This window comes from Pogona vitticeps, chromosome 3 (genome assembly GCF_051106095.1).
Source record: "Pogona vitticeps strain Pit_001003342236 chromosome 3, PviZW2.1, whole genome shotgun sequence".
In the NCBI taxonomy this organism is placed as follows: Eukaryota; Metazoa; Chordata; class Lepidosauria; order Squamata; family Agamidae; genus Pogona; species Pogona vitticeps.
In genome coordinates, this window is record NC_135785.1 from 244421213 (window position 1) to 244440744 (window position 19532).

A 19532-nucleotide genomic window follows, 5' to 3' on the forward strand; every position below is an offset into this window, starting at 1 on the left:
ATCTGGATAGCCACGTGTTCTCTATCCCTGAGATACATATTACAAGGCTATGAGTTGAGGCAGAAATGAGTTTCATCCTAGATTCTTCTGCTACATGTTCTTTTCTCAAAGAAAAAAATAATACATATTTCATATAGGGGAAAGGCAGCAGCTCCAGTGGTAGAATGGCGCATGTTTTGTCTGCTAAAGGTCAGAGGTTCAGTGTCTGGAAGGGCTGGGGTAAACTCCTTTCAGGAATCCTGGTGAGCTGTAGCCTTTTCACGTACAGATGTGAGGGTGGAGGAGGGGAACCAGTTTTACTGTGGGTCTTCACATATCTAAAGAATCATCTTCTTATGTTCCAATATGTGGAGGCTTGTCCACAACAGCTTCCATACATTCCTGTGATAGGTAAGGTCTGCAAATCGGGAAGCTTTACAAAAGTCAGGTATTTCCCTTCCCACTGCCTGCTGACTTCTGTGAATGTATTTGTAGGTCAGCAGGTATTAGGCCTCTCATCCAAAATAAAGAAAAATGCTGATAGATGTCACTAGAGCTTCATGGCACAGTGGTTAAATTGCTGTACTGCAGCCAAAACTGTGCTCACGACCCAGAGTTCAATCCCAGGTAGCCGGCTCAAGGTTGATTCAGCCTTTGGGGGGGGGGATGTGTAGCCTGCATAATTAATTTGTAAACCACCCAGAGAGTACTTTAGATGCTATGGAGTGGTACATAAGTAGAACACTTTGCTTTTCGGCTTTTGCTTTTATAATATCTAAACCGTACAGCTTGATCAAATAGCTCAGTCCACCACGGTGTTCTGTGCTATAACAGGCAAGACAGGTGTGTGTGTGTGTGTGTGTGTGTGTGAGGAAGTGGATTTGCAGTGATCTATCATGATTCCATCCCTCTCACCAGATGTCGCATTTCCCAGTTCCCTGGTTTTGAATGTTTTTAAAAATAAATACCCGGAACAGAATAGGGATTCTCTTGGTGCACCACCCACCCCATGGTGCAACAGCCTCTCTTCCTGAGCTGACTTGATATGGGGGTGGTGTTGGAATCCCCTTAGCTTGTTGTGTTGGGGGACTTCCATGCTGATGCAGCTCTATCAGGAGTGGGACAAAACTTCATGACAACCATGGGTCTGTCCCAAATGGTCTTCCACTCATGCTACAGGGCACATTCTAGACCTGGTCTTCTGTACTGGAGTAGATGTTGGTGACCTGGTGCGGAGAAACTCTGTGTAGTTACATTGCCTTGGACAGACCACTATCTGGTGGGACTAGGTCTCACTGGAAATCAGAGCCTTTGCAGAGGTGGGGACCAGATAAAGATGGTCCGCCCCAGAAGACTGATGGATCCAAATGATTTCCTGGTGGCTCTTGGGAAGTTTCGTGGCACCGTAGCAGATGATTCTGTCGAATCCCTGGTTGATTTCTAGAACGGCAAAATGACACATGTCTTCTGAAGCCTTGGAAGGCCATTTCAGCTAGCCTGAGATTAATAGAACTAGCTGTGTTCCTGTTTGTTTTCATGCATTTCTTCCATACAATTGCGGTAAAGATTTTCTGCATTTAATTTTGTTTCTATTTTTCATCAGAAAATGAAGAGCTTGGCTCAAAGACGTCAGTCGGCACCATCCTTAGTTTTCAGCAAAGCACTGAACAAGTCCAGAATGAGTGCCAGGTGAGGTGGAATTTGTTCTATTTTTTACATTGCTGACTATACTTGTGTTGTTAAGTTTTCCTGGTTCATATGGATGATGAATCTGTGAACCAGATGTGATTAAAATTTCATAAATCAGGCTTCCCAAAATTTAATGCTAATACTGTACATAGTTTCTGATTCTGTCTTGTGAACCAAAGAGACAATTTCTTGTTATGAGAGGCTTACAAGTACGATGAATAAAAAGTGGCTTAGAAATTGAGGCTTGTAGAGCTAAGAAAATTACCTAAAATAGTGGAAATTGTGTATTTTTGGTAAATTAATTCAATTTATCCAAGTTATCCAAGCTGAGATAACATGCACTTTTTTCACACTGAAAATGTTATAAAATAAACAAAGTTCAAGAAAAGACCTTAATCCCATTGTTTTTCTGAAAATCTGTGTACGAACAATGAACACATTATAGTAGGACCATGGTATCCATAGGGGATTGGTTCCGAGCCTCCCTCCAGATGCCAGAAAACGCGGATGTAGAGAATACCATACATTGCATGGTTTCTAAATCCCTCTAGTGGCCAGGTCTGGTAAATACATTGTGGAAATACATATAAATACATATTTTGTGGGGAGTATTTAGTATTTTGATCGCCGTTAAGTGAAAAATTGGTTCCCGAAGGGACGTGGTGGCGCTGTGGGCTAAACCGCAGAAGCCTGTGATGCAGGGTCAGAAGACCAAGCAGTCGTAAGATCGAATCCACTGGATGGAGTGAGCTCCTGTCGCTTGTCCCAGCTCCCGCCAACCTAGCGGTTCGAAAGCATGCAAATGCAAGTAGATAAATAGGGACCACCTCGGTGGGAAGGTAACAGCGTTCCGTGTCTAAGTTGCACTGGCCATGTGACCACGGAAGACTCTTTGGACGAAACGCTGGCTCTATGACTTGGAAACGGGGATGAGCACTGCCCCCTAGAGTCAAACATGACTGGACAAAAATTGTCAAGGGGAACCTTTACCTTTACCTAAATGTTGAAGTGCAGTTACCAAAAACTCAAAAGAGAGTTAAGAAATGCAGGCAGCTGTGTCAATCTCATTAAACCAGTTTGAGCAATTTCAATCACCAGGGGCTGGTCTTTTATAAAGTTAATCAATCCTTATTGCCTACAGTATTCAAGACCAAGGTTCTTTTTATTACAAAAGGGTCCCTGCTGGAAAAAACCTCACCCCTTCTACTTCAGGATACTGCAAAGACTGCTAAATTTCAACAGGGGAGGGGGAGCAGATGATGTAAATATCCCTGTAAATAAAAAAATAACCTGGTGGATTGATCCTGCAGTTGACACTGGGTCAAATCCCTATGGAGTCTCCACATTTCATTGGTGCTGTCAATAACTTCAGTGCTTTAATGCATCTTTCCTGTCCTGGCTTTCACTACATTAGTTCACCTAGTGTTCTCAGCAGTAACCATTTGTAATCCAACCCGTGTAGACAGTAGAAAAGAAGACTAAATGTGAGATGCATTGACTCAGTGAAGAAGCCACAGCGTAGGTAACAGCGTTCCGTGTCTAAGTCACACTGGCTATGCGACCATGGAAGATTGTCTTCGGACAAACGCTGGCTCTATGGCTTGGAAACGGGGATGAGCACTGCCCCCTAGAGTCGAACACGACTGGACAAAAATTGTCAAAGGAAACCTTTATTTAGTATTTTCAGGCAGTGAATAAGTGAATCAGCAGATTTTGATTCCGCAGATAGGGAAGGTTCCTATTGTACCTTAAATGCTAGGTTTGAAGATTGTTTGGAAGATAGTTTGCTTTTTAAAAAATTTATTAACACCAGTTAATAAGCATTGATGTTTAAGCAAATACAAGAATATGTATACCATACAGTGGTGCCTCGCTTGACGAGGATAATTCGTTCCATTCAAATCGCTGTTAAGTGAAATCCTCGTCAAACGAAATGAAAAAGCCCATTGAAATGTATTGAAAACTAGTTCAGTGTGTTCCAATGGGCGAAATACCTCAGCATCCAGCGAAGATCCTCCATAGGGTGGCCATTTTCTGGTGCCTGTAATGCAAGGAGCGGGGAGCCATTTTGCACAGCAGATGGACATTTTGAAACCCGACGATCAGCTGTTTTTGATCGCCGTTAAGTGAAAAATTGGTTCCCGAAGCAGGGAACCGATCAACGTTAAGTGAAAAAAGCCCATTCATTCATCGTTTAGTGATTGCAATAGCGATTGCAAAAATAATCGTTAAGCAATTTCCTCGTCTAACGAGGTAATCATCAGGCGAAGCACCACTGTATAATGTTATTGGTATAGTTTAATAAAACAATTTAAGTAGTTCTCCTAAACAACTAAACAACAACAACAAAAAATCAAATATGAGTGATTAATCTATTAAACTAAAATCAGTTCTGATTTACCTGTTTTATTAATCTGATAGGTTAGTATTCTGAAATCTTCATCTGGTTGCAAATACTAAATATTATAACTACCAGCAAGAATGGGTCTTTACATTTAAAATCATGATTTAAACCAAGTCTTACTGACTAGTGATTTAAATCATCATTTAAATTGTGATTTAAATTGACTTGATTTAAATCAGATTCATGCTGTTGGGGACTGAGATTTCCTTAAGGCTAAGTTCTGTGGGACGTGGTGGCACTGCGGGTTAAACTGCAGAAGCCTCTGTGTTGCAAGGTCAGAAGACCTGCTTGTCCTTGCTCCTGCCAACCTAGCACTTCAAAAGCATGTAATTGTGAGTAGATAAATAGGTACCACCTTGGTGAGAAGGTAACGCCATGTGACCGTAAAAACTGACTTCGGACAAATGCTGGCTCTATGGCTTGGAGACAGGGATGAGCACTGCCCGCTAGAGTCGGACACGACTGGACTAAAGAGGGAGAAGTGGAACTGGTAGTAGGGACAAGTGTGATCATGGAAGTCCTGCCTCCAACACCCTGCCCAATGTTAGTCATACCTGCGTGTGTTTATCACAAAGGTCTGAAGAGAAGCTTGTGAGCATGTTCAGTTGAATGCACTTGCAGCAGTCCTGCTTAGGGCTGCAATCACAGGAGTCCTGTAAAGTGAATACATTTAAAGCTCCTCTTTAGACCTTTGTCCTGTATGATGCTCTTGATTGACATCTGGGTAGATGGGGATATTAGGGCTGGAATTGACATGAATGCTCCTGTGTCCACCATGGTCACACATACCCTGTTTTTTAGGTTATTAACTTGTAAATTAGGCTACTGCTTCTGGTGTATCTTCAAGGTGTTTAGTCAGATGCCTCTTATTAAATTTTATCTTAAATACATAATTGTAGCACAGAGGTCCCAGAGCATGGGAGAAGACTTGGAAACTTCCAGCCCACGGGCTCGATTGGACCCATAAGGCCCAAGTAGAAATCCCACCTGGCAGAGAAGGATGCCCTGGTTAGGCTTGGAAGAAAATGCGTACCTGGTTTTCTTTAAAACAGCCAGGCTTCTCTTTTTTCCCCCCCTCCCTCTGCTTCAAGGAAGAACAGCTTATATAGAAATATGTTTGTGTGCATCAGCTACAGTGGTGCCTCGCTTAACGAGTGCAACGTTTAACGACGAATCTGCATAGTGACGCATTTTTTGCGATCACTAATGCGATCACATTGCGATGTTTAGATAGGCTGAACATCGCATTGCGATGATAAGCGTTTCGCTTACCGATCTTCCCATTGTGATGTTTAGAAAACAGCTGATCAGCGGTTCCAAAATGGCCGCCGGGTGCAGAAAATGGCCGCCCGCAGCATTTTCGCGCACTGCCCTCGCTTACCGGGCAGCGAAAATGACGGCTGGATGGGGGAATCTTTGCTTACCGGTGAGTTTTTCCACAATAGGAACGCATTAAACAGAGTTTAATGCATTCCTATGGGTTTCCCCCCCCGCATAGCGACAAATCCGGATAGCGATGTTAATCCTGGAACGGATTAACGTCGCTATACGGGGCATCACTGTATTTGTGTATGAGCACAAGAGAGAAAAACTAAAAGAGACCAACTTCGGGTTGTGCCTCCACTTAATGCTTTTGTGCAGGCTCCCAGCAGGTCTCTCGGGTGCGAGTGTGGCGCTTGGAGTAAAAACAAAAAAACACAGCAACTGCAGAGGCTTCTGCAGTGCCTTTCGAGCTTCCGTCTTGAGGGAACCAGGGAACCATGCTCAACCCCACCCCTGGCTCTAGCATGTCTCCTTTAGAACTTCCGTACATTGTGAAACAATGTGGGGCATGTTGTAAGATGTGGTCAGTTCACACAGGCCAAGAGGGACATTATACTGCATGAACTGTGTGCAGCATAGTACATGTCTGGAGTGCTAGGAAATACCAGTAATTCCTGGAAAGTTTATTTTAGGGTGGGGTGGACCTTTAGTAGTTGTGTAGAAGAGGGAATTTCAACATAGGTAACTTTTATGCAAAATGTACCTGTTGACATTTCCTCTTCCATGCAACTTTAAAGATACTGGAGCCCTGTCCTTCACTTCAAGTGGCCACCCTGATTTGTGTTCCTTTCCCTTTCCTTTTCCCTCAGAAACTCCCAGAGTTCCTTGGAGCAAAGAAACAACTTTTGCAAAACTGTATTTCACTAGGAAGAGATAAGATTAGTCAGCTAATGTTTGAATGGCATTTTTCTATTAGCACTGTCTTTCTCTAAGAGCCCTGTGTTACTGCGTAGACTGTCCTCAGATGAACTGATGCTATGATTAATTTTAATATTAATTTTAACATGTTCATGTTCCATTGCTGCCCAGTAATCCTCTGAAGCAATTTCCACTGATCTGTCCTGTAGGTCATACCGTTTAAAGGGATTATATCTATTAAAGTCATAAGCAAAAGGAATACAGTCATGAGGAGCACAGTTTACTTCTTTTAGTGAACACTTTGAGTTCGACTCAGTTGATTTGCTTACTACTGCCTCCTTTTTTCTCCTCGTTAATAATCAAGCAAATTGTATTTGAGTGTTACTAAGGGCTCTCTTATGAAGTGTTCCCTTTTATAAGCAGTAAAAGAACAATGACTGACATGACCTCTGGTATGTTCAATCATGAGATGTTTTGTTTAAAGTTTTCTTTATACTTCACGTCCTTTTATAGGCAAATCACTGATATCAGGTTCTAATATATTGTAGATTTAATCTGGTACTAAATGCATACCCAGTACACTGCCTTTATAGCTGCTGATTCATGTCATATAGATGACAAAATTCTTTTTCCACATCTTAGATATGTGGGGACTTTATAAGAAAAGTATATATATATATATATATCTGTGGTGTGTGTGTGTGTGTGTGTGTGTGTGTGTGTGTGTGTGTGTGTGTGTGTATCTGTGGCACAATGCAATGTACGGTAGTCCTTTTTGGGTAAATATTTGAAATAATTAGTTACATGGCTTTGGATATTAAAGCATACTAATACGTTGTCTAATAATGATTGATTTTTAGCATTCTGTCATTCCTTTGATTGTACACCTTAACATTTTTTTCAACATATTGTTAATTCTGTGCGCAGTTAGGCCCTAGGAGCTCTGAAAGTAAATTATTCCCTACACAATACTGAGAGGAGGATAGAAGCTTTGCTAATTGGACTTATATGTAAGATTACTTCAGTAGTTGCTCTTCTGCTGTGATCCATATTCTGGACATCTATTTAAAGTGGACTTACAGTAGTTTTCAGTGTCACTGGCAATTTGACATATCACTGATGTCCTGTCAGAATAAGGAATAGTCTGTCAACAATTATTGTTTAAATAATGGGGGGTGATGGAACCAAAAGGGGCGATGTGGGGGCGAAGGAACAGTAGGGGGGCAATGGAGCGCTGCCGCCGTGGGACTACGTGGCCCGCGTGTCCATCTTGGACACGGATGATGAGGGGCAGAGGGAAAGGCTGGCGGCATGGCGCTGCGCCACCGGGGCAGTCAGGGCACCTTCTCGCTGCGACCCTTGGGCGGCGACGGTGGTGTCTCTTTCCTGTGCGTTGAGGGGCCGCTGGACTGGGAGAACCGCGCGGCCTATGAGCTCTGATTGGTGGCTGTCGACGCGGGTGAGCCATCCCTTTCCTCGCAGCACAGTTGTGTATTGGATGGTGGGTGGGAATCAGAAAAAGTACTTTTTGGGGGCTCAGGCTCCCATCCCCAACATCTGGCAAATCACATAGCGATTTTCCCACGAAGAGACCAAGGGGAACCCAGCCTCACCCTCCCACCCCACCGCCTCTTCTGAACGTCCAGCCCCACAAAGGCCTGACTTCAACAAGGCCTCTCTCTTTGGGGAGAGTAGGGACCTGTTGCCACTCCATGCCTGCACCAAGGGCACGACCACACCCTTTTCATGGGTGCGTTGGTGTGGGGTGATCCAGAGGCTGAGGGGGATGGAGAAGCATCCCTCATGGCGGGACACCCACCTCCCTCCCTGAGACACCGATCCCCGGGATCCAAGCACCCAAGGGAGGCGAGGGTCGGAGTTGGCTGGCCAAGTGTCCTCCCTTTCTCATCCCATGCCTGGCCTTTGCTTCGTCACGGTGGGCTCCCCATCCTGAGGTGGGGCTGAAGCCCGCAAGTGGGCGGGCAAGGCGGCCAGCCACGGTTCGCCTTCCCTTCCCTCAGCCCAGCCTTGTGTGTCTCTCCCCCGCTTTTTTTCTTCTCTCCCAACGGCACTGCTCAGGGAAAGCCAAGCCCCGAGAAGGAGAGCCACCATCCTTCCCCCCCCCCTCGCTGGCCATTTCCCCCCTCAGGTGCAGGCGGCTCCAGGGGCGCCCCAAAAGCCAAGTGGAAGCCGCCACTTAGTCTCTGAGTGTGTGGCGGGGGGGCGAAGGCGGAAAGAAGCAAGACTCGGGCCATTGAGGAAGTTATCATCACCCCCTGCCTGTGGCGGTGGTGGCGCAGTGGCCGCCGCCACCACAAGGGGGGGCGATGATAATTTCCTCAATGACTCAAGGGGGCGTTTCTTTCAAAAAGGTTAAGAACCACTGATTTAAAGTATGTCTGAAATGGATTCAGTCTTTATGTCCACTTCTAATCTAAATTGGAAACTAAAACAAACAGAATGCTAGTAATGTTCTTTTAATATTTTTGCTGCATGATAGGTTTGACACTCATGGGTAAAGGTTATACCTAAATGTCTTTCCTTTCTGCTCATGTATTTTTTAAACTTTTACCGATGCAACAGCAGGCATCTGGAGTTTCTTCTAGACTGCTAGCAGATTATTGTGTTAGCATATTCCCCCACCCCCGAACCAAGATTTATGTGGGAAATGTTATAAGCAGGCTTGTACTAGACATGTCTTTAATATGGCATCCTCAAGCTATATCTGCCCACTCATGTTCAACTTGAGAAAACTTGGTCCTTGCATTTCATTCTGTGAATATTTGATGTATTTGGCTGGTAAATATGGTACATGGTTTTAATCCGCTTGTTTACCACTGGGGCTTCATTGTGTGGGAGGAATATCAGTGCTCTTAATGAACTACTTGAGATTTGCCTGAAACCAGATATATTTCCTTCTGTTGGAATTTTTATTTTATGTAGGGAAATAATAAGCTTTGAAATGCAGATTTGCTTCACGGATCTGTGGATCCTTGAATGAGGCACATACTGATTTCTGGTTCCAGACTATATAGCTTTTATTATTATTATTATTATTATTATTATTATTATTATTATTATTATTATTATTATTATTATTATTATTATTATTATTATTATTATTATTATTATTATTATTATTATTATTGCTTCCCTTAATAAACTGAGCAGGTGGTTTGCAAAGCTAGAATAATTTCTTGCATTCTAATCCAATGTAGAACCTCCAACATGCTTGTTAACTACAATACGGCATATGATGGGAACCAAGATCAAGAGAGGCAGAGCTTTGTCCTTTTCAAATGTCTTGCCCTCTAATGCAGGCACCATACTTCATAAGAGAAAATTGCATAATATAACCAGTGTGAAAAAGACAATATCACTAGCTGGAGGAGATTCTTGCTTCCATTTCTGGGATTGCCCACCTAATCCACAATGAGACTGCTGCTGTTTGGTTTATTGGGATTGAAACAGGAACGGTTTAATTGCCAAGACTCTCCCACTGCTGCTGACATCAGGCTCCTTTCTGGTGACATACATAACAGGATTTTTTTCGGTGCGCAGGTCTGTGCACATTAAAATAATAAATAAAGTTAGCATTTCTGAAAAGGTAGACTCCACTCACCCTGGCCAAACTGCTAGCAGCGTGGTGAATGTACAAAGGTGATACTGTAAATGGATTCATCCCCTGAAATATGAGGATATGGTAAAATAAGAAGGCAACTATTTATTGTTAGAAATCCATTGTGAAAGGATAGGTGATAGAAGATTGGTAATTTTGCTTGAGGGAGAAACACGAGACATGCTTGCACCTATTTCTGAGGTTCAAACAAATATGTCTTCTCTCTATGCTCAGGAGTAAAAAAAGGAGGAATTCAATTCACCACAGGTCAAAGCAGGGGAAAAATAGTTTAGAAGACTGGAGGCATTTTCTGTTTGTCTGTCTGCTCCTTCCCTGCATCATATGCATGTTAGTGCAAACATTAGTTGTCAAATCACTTCCAGCATTGCCTCTGTGGCAGGATCAGAGGTTGGAAAAGTTTCATTTTTTGAACTATTAGCTTCCAGTATCTTCCAGACAGCACTGGCCACATTGGGAACTCAAACCACTCCCTGAACTGGGGGTTCCAGAAGAGACAGTATAAAATATTTCCAAGATATGAAATGATGTGACTTTTATGCCATTAGCAATGTTGTCTTTTAAAAAAAAATGTAAATAGCAACTGTAGAGAGTCTGTTCCTTATTGGAACCCAGGAAGTAGAAGGGATAAAAGGTCTGTAACATTTTCTCCCCTGCTGCTATTCCTTTGTAAGAGAAGACACTGCGCTTTGTACAAACTGTAATCTTTTTTTCCAAATAAAAGTTTTTACAGTATTTGCAAGTTATAAATATTTTTTTTAAATTAAAATATCAATAAGGGGTTTATGATGGGCAATAAAATACAGTAGTTGAAAAATGTTTTAGAATTATGGTTGTTCTTAAAGCTTTTAAAAGTCATTGTTTTAAAACAGTTTAGGGAAGAAATTTAATAGACTTACAGTCTAAATAAATGTATTAGAATCCTGTTTAAATTTCTGAGTTTAGATTTGTAGACAGTGAAGGAAAGATGTGGTTTTTACCACATTTCCCTGATTTTTCTTCCATCTATGTTGAATAATACTGAAGACCCTTGTTTCACGGAAATCCCATACTTGTCTAAATCACTGTAAATGGTTTTGACATGTTATTTTATAGTTCTGTGCCAAATACTAAGTATTTCTAGATAACAACAATCATGTGTGTTATCTGCTAAAGCAATCAGCTTAGCTCTACTATGGAGATGCAGTCTGTGTCCTGGAGAATCGCACAGAGTGTTCTCAAGAGTTTAATTGGAAGACATGCGGATCATCTGAGCTATGTGACTAACAAATGATAGGAGATTTATTGAATGTTAGTTTTCAAAAGGCCTTAATTGCCCTATCCAAATAGACTGTGCTCTGTAAGAAACATTCCCTGCATAAGCTAAGTGTGTGCAATTGTCCGAAAAGAAGGGTTTAACTCCAGTTTTTATGGGTATATGCAGTTGTTTCCATGAAGCACTGGATAGCTTGCACCATTCCCATTTGTTGTTTCTAGTTGCGTACTTCAGGAACATTGCTACTACTTTTTTTGGTATATAGGTAGAGTGGAAAATAAGAGTGCCTAATTTCCAATGTACTTTGTCCTGATGAACCTTTTTGATTGATGCAGAATATTCAAGGCGGAGATGAATTAAAGGACTGTCGCTTTAAAATGCTTGAATTCTTAGGCATATTTTTTCCCTAAGTCTTGTGAGTCAGTGCATTACAGTGGACAGAGTGTTGGATTAGGAGTCAGGAGTTGTGGGTTGAAATCATTGTTTAGCCATGGAAATTAATGGGGGGGGGGATATTAAAAGTATATCACTCCTTACCTGAAAAACCTTACTGGGGTTACAAATAACAGAAGCAGCTTGACTGCTCATGAGAACTACAGGATAGTATTCCTCTAAAGAGTTCCAGTCAGGGTGGATAAAAATCAATGATTTAAATTTTTTTTTAAAAAATTAACTTGTGATTTAAATCAGTTTTATTTCAATCAAATCCACCCGGGCACCCAGTATACCAATAAATTACTTTCTGTATCAAATAAGTATACCTTGGAGAAGGTGTGTTTTTTAATTGGTTGTTGTGGGGGGTTTTTTTGGCTCTTTGGCCGTGTTCTGAACCTTCAGAACACGGCCAAAAAGCCCGAAAAACCCACAACAACCATTAGATCCCGGCCGTGAAAGCCTTCGCGAATATGTTTTTTTTTAGTTCATCAGTTAAGTAAACTTTCTCCTTATCTGTTGCTTTGGGATTAAATTATTACCTTGGATTTAAGATAGGCTGGCTAAAATCCTGTTGCTTAGTGCAGTAAATTGCACTGGAGCAGGCCCATTGAATCAACAGGGAATTGGTGAGTCAACTTCTTTATACAGTATTTAATTGATTCAAATGGGCCTATTGTAACTGCAGTTTATTGTAGCACAGTAAGGCAGAGTTAGAGTACACTCATTTGAATCAATGAAACTTACGGAGGATTTTACTCACTAAGTAGGCCTATTCTAGTGCAATTTACTTTGTTAAGCAACAGGATTTTGGCCAGTGCTTTATTCTTTTACTATTTTGAAGAAGGATATTCGAGCTTTGGCCAGAACCTCAGAAATAAGCCTTGAGTGACTTCTGTTGCAAAGCAGAACTGAATTAAATAACTGTCTTCCTGAGATTATTTTTGCTTCCTGCCTCCATATCTATGACTGTAAAACACCGGGAATCTCTCCCCATTAGAAATGACAGAATTGGCTGAAAGTGTACACAGAAGTTGAATCATAACAGTTCTAAGGACTAAGAGGGACACCCTGTCCTTGTCTTCTCCATCCTGTCCTTATTTTAGGGGAAGTACAGGTCAACATATAAAAAACTTTATAGAGCACTTTGAAGGCTGGACATGCCTATTAAAAAAAGGAATAATTGACAGCGATGATTATTAGGTGTATCATATTTTTGAAAACTCCACAAGCTAATTGTGTATTCATTCCAAAACAGATTTTCTCTATGTTGGCAGAAGATAACTACATTTTCGGTGGGAACATAGTTCAGTTGGAGAAAGCTTGTGCTGCTTTTCTTTCTTTCTTCTCTTTAAAAGGACAGTGTGTACTTCTGTGGGGTTAGAATACACATATTTTAGAGAGAGAAAGTCAGGAGTTCAGCGTTGCTATAACAGAAGTTGTATACTGAATCATTTTAATTATAGTTTGAAGTGAAGAGTCATAGTGTGTCGTGGAGACTGAGTATTTTAGTAAGGAAAAGGGGAAAGTAGAAAAGAAACCACCTTGGGTCCTTTTAATGAGAAAGGTGGGGTAAAACGTTTTATAAATAAATATAAATAAACCAGTGATGACTAGCTGAATGTACAATTTAATACAGAAATTTAGAAAGGTATCATTCCGTTTGGACCGGCAAGTCTGCTTAATTCTGTAGCTCATGGGTTGGATGTTGGGAGCAAGATCAATAGGGAAGAGCTCAATTAAGAACCCGGGAGAGGGCAGAGAAAATAGAATCAGAGAAGGAAAAGGAAACCATCATCCCTTTCACAATGAGGGAGAGTGTGTGGTCTTTCCTTCCAAAGGTCACTTGCATAGGGTTACACTTCTGTTCCAAGATACATGGAAGGGAATCTAAAAATGTTTCATTAGCAAACTTCTTGAGGACTAGGACACATTAAATCTATCTAGAGCCGCTCGATTCTCATTCCAAATTGTTCTGAGATGGAGGCTAGCTCAGACTGCAAAGCAAGTATATCTCCTCTTTTTGAAATGGGTTGATTTCCTTCTGTGTGTACACAGTACGAGAGAGCCTTCAGTGTACAGTTTGGGTGGAGATCTTGATCCTTGATGGTTGTATGTTTAATCCAGCAAAGGCAGCCCTTGGGGTGTGGAGTTTTCTATGTTAGGGCTTCAGGTAAGCCAAATAAAAGGTGTGAATTAGATTATTTCATCATATCAGGAACCTGGCAAAGAATAGAATATTTGCATATTTCAAAGTCTCATGTTCCTCAGATATTAAGAGATACAGTGGTGCCTCGCAAGACGATTGCTTCGCATGACAATGAATTCGCTTTACGATGAGATTTTCGGAGCAATCTTGCACTTCGTTTAACTATGTTTCCTATGGGCAATTTTCGCTTTACGATGTTAGGGACCTTGCCTTGCAAGATGATTAAATTTTAGGTCCCTGTTTTTCGCTTTACAGTGTTTTTGACAGCTTGGTCTTGCTTCGCTATGTGAGTCTTTTAATGGTTTCTGTTTCGTTAGATGGCTGTCTTCGCTTGGGAACCGCGTTTCGCTTAATGATGTTTCCTATGGCAATTTTCGCTTTACGATGACAATCTGTTCCCGTTGGAACGGATGATCAGGTTTTCAATGCATTTCAGTGGGAAAACGTGTTTCGCAAGACAATGTTTTCGCTTAACAGCGATTTTCGCAGAACGAATTAACATTGTCTTGCGAGGCACCACTGTATTTTGTAACCTCTCGTAGTAGAGAACATATGGCTTTACTTTCTTTCTCTCTCTCAGTAGTCTAGAGTGTCAGTTCAGCTACCTTTTCCAGACAATGCTGCTGCTTTGTTTTGCTTTGTTTTGTTTTGATGGCATGGCACTATGAAAATCGTTACAAAGGCAGCAAGGCTGAGCATCTTGGTAACAGTTGTGTACAGTGAGAGGAGGGTTGAGTACTTCTACATCTCTGCAAACATATAAAACAGCCATTCTTACTAAAGCCCACTATGTAAAGTTTTAAAATTACAGCCATGCCTCCCTACAGTGACTGTGCAAGCAGCTGAATAATTGCTGTGTGTAACATTATCACGTTGAGCAATTGTGCTATTGTATCTTCAGCTGCAAGTCATGGACAGACCCAGCAGGGAGCTCAACTGTGAGAGAATTACAGTAATCTAACCTCATAGTTATGAGGGCAAATGTTGCTGTTATGGAGTTGTCCCAGGATAAACAAGGATATGGCCTGCACACCTGAGAAAACACCTTTGCTCATCTCTGCGCTGGTCAGCACAGTAAGGGACAGGATAAGGAGAAATATGATGGCAAAATTCTCTCACAATTCAGAGAACAGGAAGACAGTCTCCCCATTCTTCTGGATTTATCATCCAGGGGAGAAATAGTATGTGGTGATGTCTGTAATTTCAGCATTTTAATGTTTATTTTTCCCTTGAATTGTAAATTTCGGAAATGTAGGTAAGGTTTGGAGGAAACCCTAAAATACAAATGTCGAAATTCCTAGTATGTGGACCTAGGATATTCTTCAATTTGAATGTTTTCCGTGGGATTAAAACAGCATTATCCTTTGTTTAATACAGACATTGATAGCCCGCCTTTACTGAACTCGAGATTCTCTCCCTAGCTCTGCTCTTCCTTGCTTTCTCCTCATGGCAATCCTGTGGAATAGATCAGTCTGAGTAACCCGAGATGACCCAATAAGTGTTGTAGCTCCATGCAGACCAGAACCTCCTTTTAATATTGATTCTGTCCTTTTCACTTTGCCATATATTTCAAATGGCAGTTTTCTGTTTAATTCTGCCACCCACAAAACAACATGTGCAGCTAGGATGTCAGTCACATGGATCAACTTTACTTTGTTTTGATCCCTGTTGACATACAGATCAGAAGGTAACAAGCAAGTACTGGAATTCTTAGAGCTCACATATGACCGGATTTGTGTTTTAAGTATTTCCCTCTCCCACACACAAACAGCATCCTGTGCATAGACAGCATACTTGTGGAAAAGTGAGATCTCTTCTACACAAAATGCTAATATTTTTGGCTAGGAAATCCTTTTAAAAAGCTTATAAGTTTATGCATTCTCCTGCCTCTGGTCTGAAGTGATGCTGACTTCAGAGAACTGTACCATGATACATTTCTGAACAGATACATTACATTAATGCTTAACATTCACTGAAACTAGAATATGTTGGTTCAACATTGGGACTACATTAGCTGTTGGCTCATTTTGAAGCACAGATTCAAAGTAGTGGCATTTTATGTATTAAAACCCTAAAATCCTTGGCACCCAGTAGCTGAAGATGTGTCTTACTGCTTATGCTTTGAGTGTGCTCATCAGGTGAACACTGACAACTTTGGTTGTTGTGGGTTTTTTGGGCTTCTTGGCCGTGTTCTGAAAGTGGTTCTTCCTAACGTTTCGCCAGTCTCTGTGGCCGGCATTTTCAGAAGATGCCGGCCACAGAGACTGGCGAAACGTTAGGAAGAACCACTTTCAGAACACGGCCAAGAAGCCCGAAAAACCCACAACAACCATTAGATCCTGGCCGTGAAAGCCTTCGCGAATACACTGACAACTTTCCTAATGGTGGCACGTTCCCCAAGCATTTTATGAGCAACTACTCAAGTATTCTTTCCACACCGGGGAAGAACATTTTTATTTCCTCAGCTGTTTTGCATGTGGCAGTTTCTTAGATTTTAATCTGCTACTGTGCCTTTTCAATTGTGTCAGTGTTTTGTTTAATTTATTGTTTTTGCTTTGTTTGGTGCACTTTATGGTTTTATTGTTTTAGTGACCGATTATCTGCTTTTAGAGGGACTTGGTGGGGCTGCAGGTTAAACTGCAGAAGCCTCTGTGCTGAAATGTCAGAAGACCAGCAGTCGTAAGATCAAATCCACACAATGGAGTGAACTCCCATCACTTGTCCCAGCTCCTGCCAACCTAGCAGTTTGAAAGCATGTAAATGCAAGTACAGTGGTGCCTCGCTTAACAATTACCCCGCTTGACGATGAATCCACTTCACGATGATGTTTTTGTGATCGCAAAACAATGTTTTAATGGGCAAAATGTGCTTTGCGACGATTGGTTCCCTGCTTTGGGAACTGATTCTTTGCATTACGACGATCAAAACAGCTGATCGTTGGGTTTTCAAAATTGCCGCTGGCTGCTCGAAATGGCTCCCCGCTGTTGTTAGGAGGCATTTTTCGCTGCACAGGCATCAGAAAATGGCCGCCCTCTGGAGGATCTTCGCTGGACGAGCAGGTATTTCGTCCATTGGAACGCATTGAACAGTTTTCAGTGCGTTTCAGCGGGCTTTTTTATTTCGCTTGACGAGGATTTCGCTCTACAGCGATTTCGCTGGAACAGATTATCCTTGTCAAGCGAGGCACCACTGTAGATAAATAGGTACCACCACGGTGGGAAGGTAATGGTGTACCATGTCTAGTCGCGCTGGCCACGTGACAATGAAAACTGTTTATGGACAAACGCTGTCTCTGTGGATTGGATACAGGGATGAGCACTGTGCCCTAGAGTTGGACACGATTGGACTAAATGTCAAGGGGAACCTTTACCTTTACCTAGCTGCCTTTAGAATAGCAATATTGAACACATATATATTCAGTAATAAGACATCATTTAAGTTAATACATGAAACTCTGTTACGTTATAAACAGGCCTTGGCTTGCTGAGAAGATGAGTAGCAAAATACCATCAGTCTATTTCCTTGCGAACCTTCTGAGTTCAGATGAGGATCACTTCAGTCGCAGCTTTGTCCTGATGTTTCATTATGATTTTATTATATGGCTGTTGGATACTGAAAAAGAAAAAATAGAAGCAGATATGGATATGTGCATAAAAGTTGGAATAGGCAGAATTCCAGCACAGCAAGGCACTTGGTCCTTCTTATATGAATTAACAGGGCTTGAAAAATGCACTCGTCTGTGACGAGTGAAAAAACACTGCTTGATGAGCAACAGCTCCCTCACTCCCTGCCTCCTTACCCTCTGCCCATCTCTCTCTCTCTCTCTCTCTCTCTCTCTCTCTCTCCCCCTCTCTCAGTGATCCTGCAATTCCCCCCCCCCATTGCAAAAGGAGAACAGCCCTTTTCTTGCAAGAAGCGTTCAAGTGGCACATAGATATATAGCTGTGCAGGAGAATGTGGTGGGAATGTAGTCCCATGCTGGAGAATATGGAGTTTCCCTGCTCCCAATTTCAACCCAAAGAGGACACATCCTGGGGTGGGAGGGAACCATGGCTCCTTAAGAGGCTGGGTGCTTTTGCTTTCAGTTTTATTTTTGCTGGAGACATTCAAAAGAAAGGCATTCAAAATACAAGCTTCATGTCCCCACAGGCATGCAGGCAGTAAAGCAACCCAAGTCTGAGGGTATATTTATTTTGGGTTTGTATGCATTGTTATGTAGAAATAAAAGTCAACAAGTGGCTAGTTTAAATTTGTTAAGATAAATTGCAAAGCTATAGTCCAGTCATGCTGACTGGTGAAATTTTTGACTGACTGGTGAGACATTCTAAAATTTTTCAAGCCCTGTGAATTAAATTACAGTAGTACCTCAGTTTATGAAATCAGTGTGTTCTCCGGGATGTTATGTAAAGCGAAAATTACGTTAACCGAAGCATGGATTGCCATAGCAACGCTTACAAACTTCCAGGCACAATGTGTCCTGGGGAAACTTCCTTCGCAAACCACACACCCCCCAAAAAAACCCGTTAACCGAGGCATTATTTTCTATGGATTTCCCTTTGTAAACCAAAAATTACATTAACTGAGGCATTCGTAAACCGAGGTAACTACCGTATACCTGGTTCAAATGACTGACAGTACTATAGCACACAATGAAATTTTTGGACCCTGTAATTCCTGTTTTATTTGGTAGTGCCAAAAAGCATCATTTATGATGCTGATTTTCTTTTTTCTCTTGAACTCAAGTTATTTTTGTACAATAATAGCTGGGGATAAAATTTCGTTAAACCTGTTAAAAAGAATAACATGAACCCTCTGAAGCTTGCTTCTTTTTCCTACCCTCACCCACTAAATTAACTTACAGACTGGAAATCCTTGTCCTTGTGCTGTGAGGTTTTTTTTTTCCTCTTATGTTTTTGTAGGACATTTTGATTCTACGGTTATTACATAAAAGTGGCTTATGGTGGTGTTTATACACCTGGAAAGTGAACGAGGCTGATTCTACTCAACCCTTGTAGTGTGGGTTTTTATTAAAACGAAAGGTAGAGGGGAGCAATAGAGAGAACTCAGGGTTCAGAAGTACATTTTCAGAAGTTAACGTACATTTGTAATCTAGTTTTCTTTCTGCTAGAACTTTGGTCCTTCTAAAATTGGAAATGCTGAAGGTGTAGTGTGTAGAATTTTATGAAATGCCTTTGATAAATGTATTTTTACAATTAGATTTTGATAAAGATTTCATAAGAGGAAGTCCTCTTTGTAACATATTTCCAAACTGCCTCCTCTGTGAAAGGTGCTCTATACACGGTGCCCCATTAGACATTATAAATTGGAATTTAATGGATAGTAGGATACTTCCTCGTATGTAGATTTTATAGAGCTGTTTCAAAGGATAGTGGAAATACACAGCTAGAAAAGTGGAGTTAATTAATAGATTTGATTAAGCTGCCTAAGTTTTGAGAAACAATATTGCATTATCCAAAGAACTAGATTTTTGAATGAAATAAACAGCCACATGGCTAACAGTTTTTACCTCTGTGTAGGAGGGCATAGAATATGTTTCTATAAATGTTTATTTTCCTTTAATGAATGTAATTTACCATTTGAGCAAGATCACCTTGACACACAAACCCCCTTCAAAATGTCGCTGTCTTTCTATAATCCAATAAACCAGTGAGTCACTAACAGCCTGGACTCAAATGTTTTTTCTTAGCCACTTAGTTTTAATGGGGCTTAACTCCATGTGGCCTGA

General features: G+C 41.4%; 1 protein-coding gene across 1 annotated transcript in view; it reads left to right on the forward strand.

Moving 5' to 3' along the window:
• ARHGAP20 (Rho GTPase activating protein 20) overlaps positions 1-19532 on the forward strand; it is a 92806-nt gene that overhangs the window by 16684 nt on the left and 56590 nt on the right. The window contains exon 2 of the mRNA XM_020805193.3: positions 1583-1668. Coding sequence (XP_020660852.3) covers positions 1583-1668 — 86 coding nt within the window. The remainder of the gene's footprint in view (positions 1-1582; positions 1669-19532) is intronic.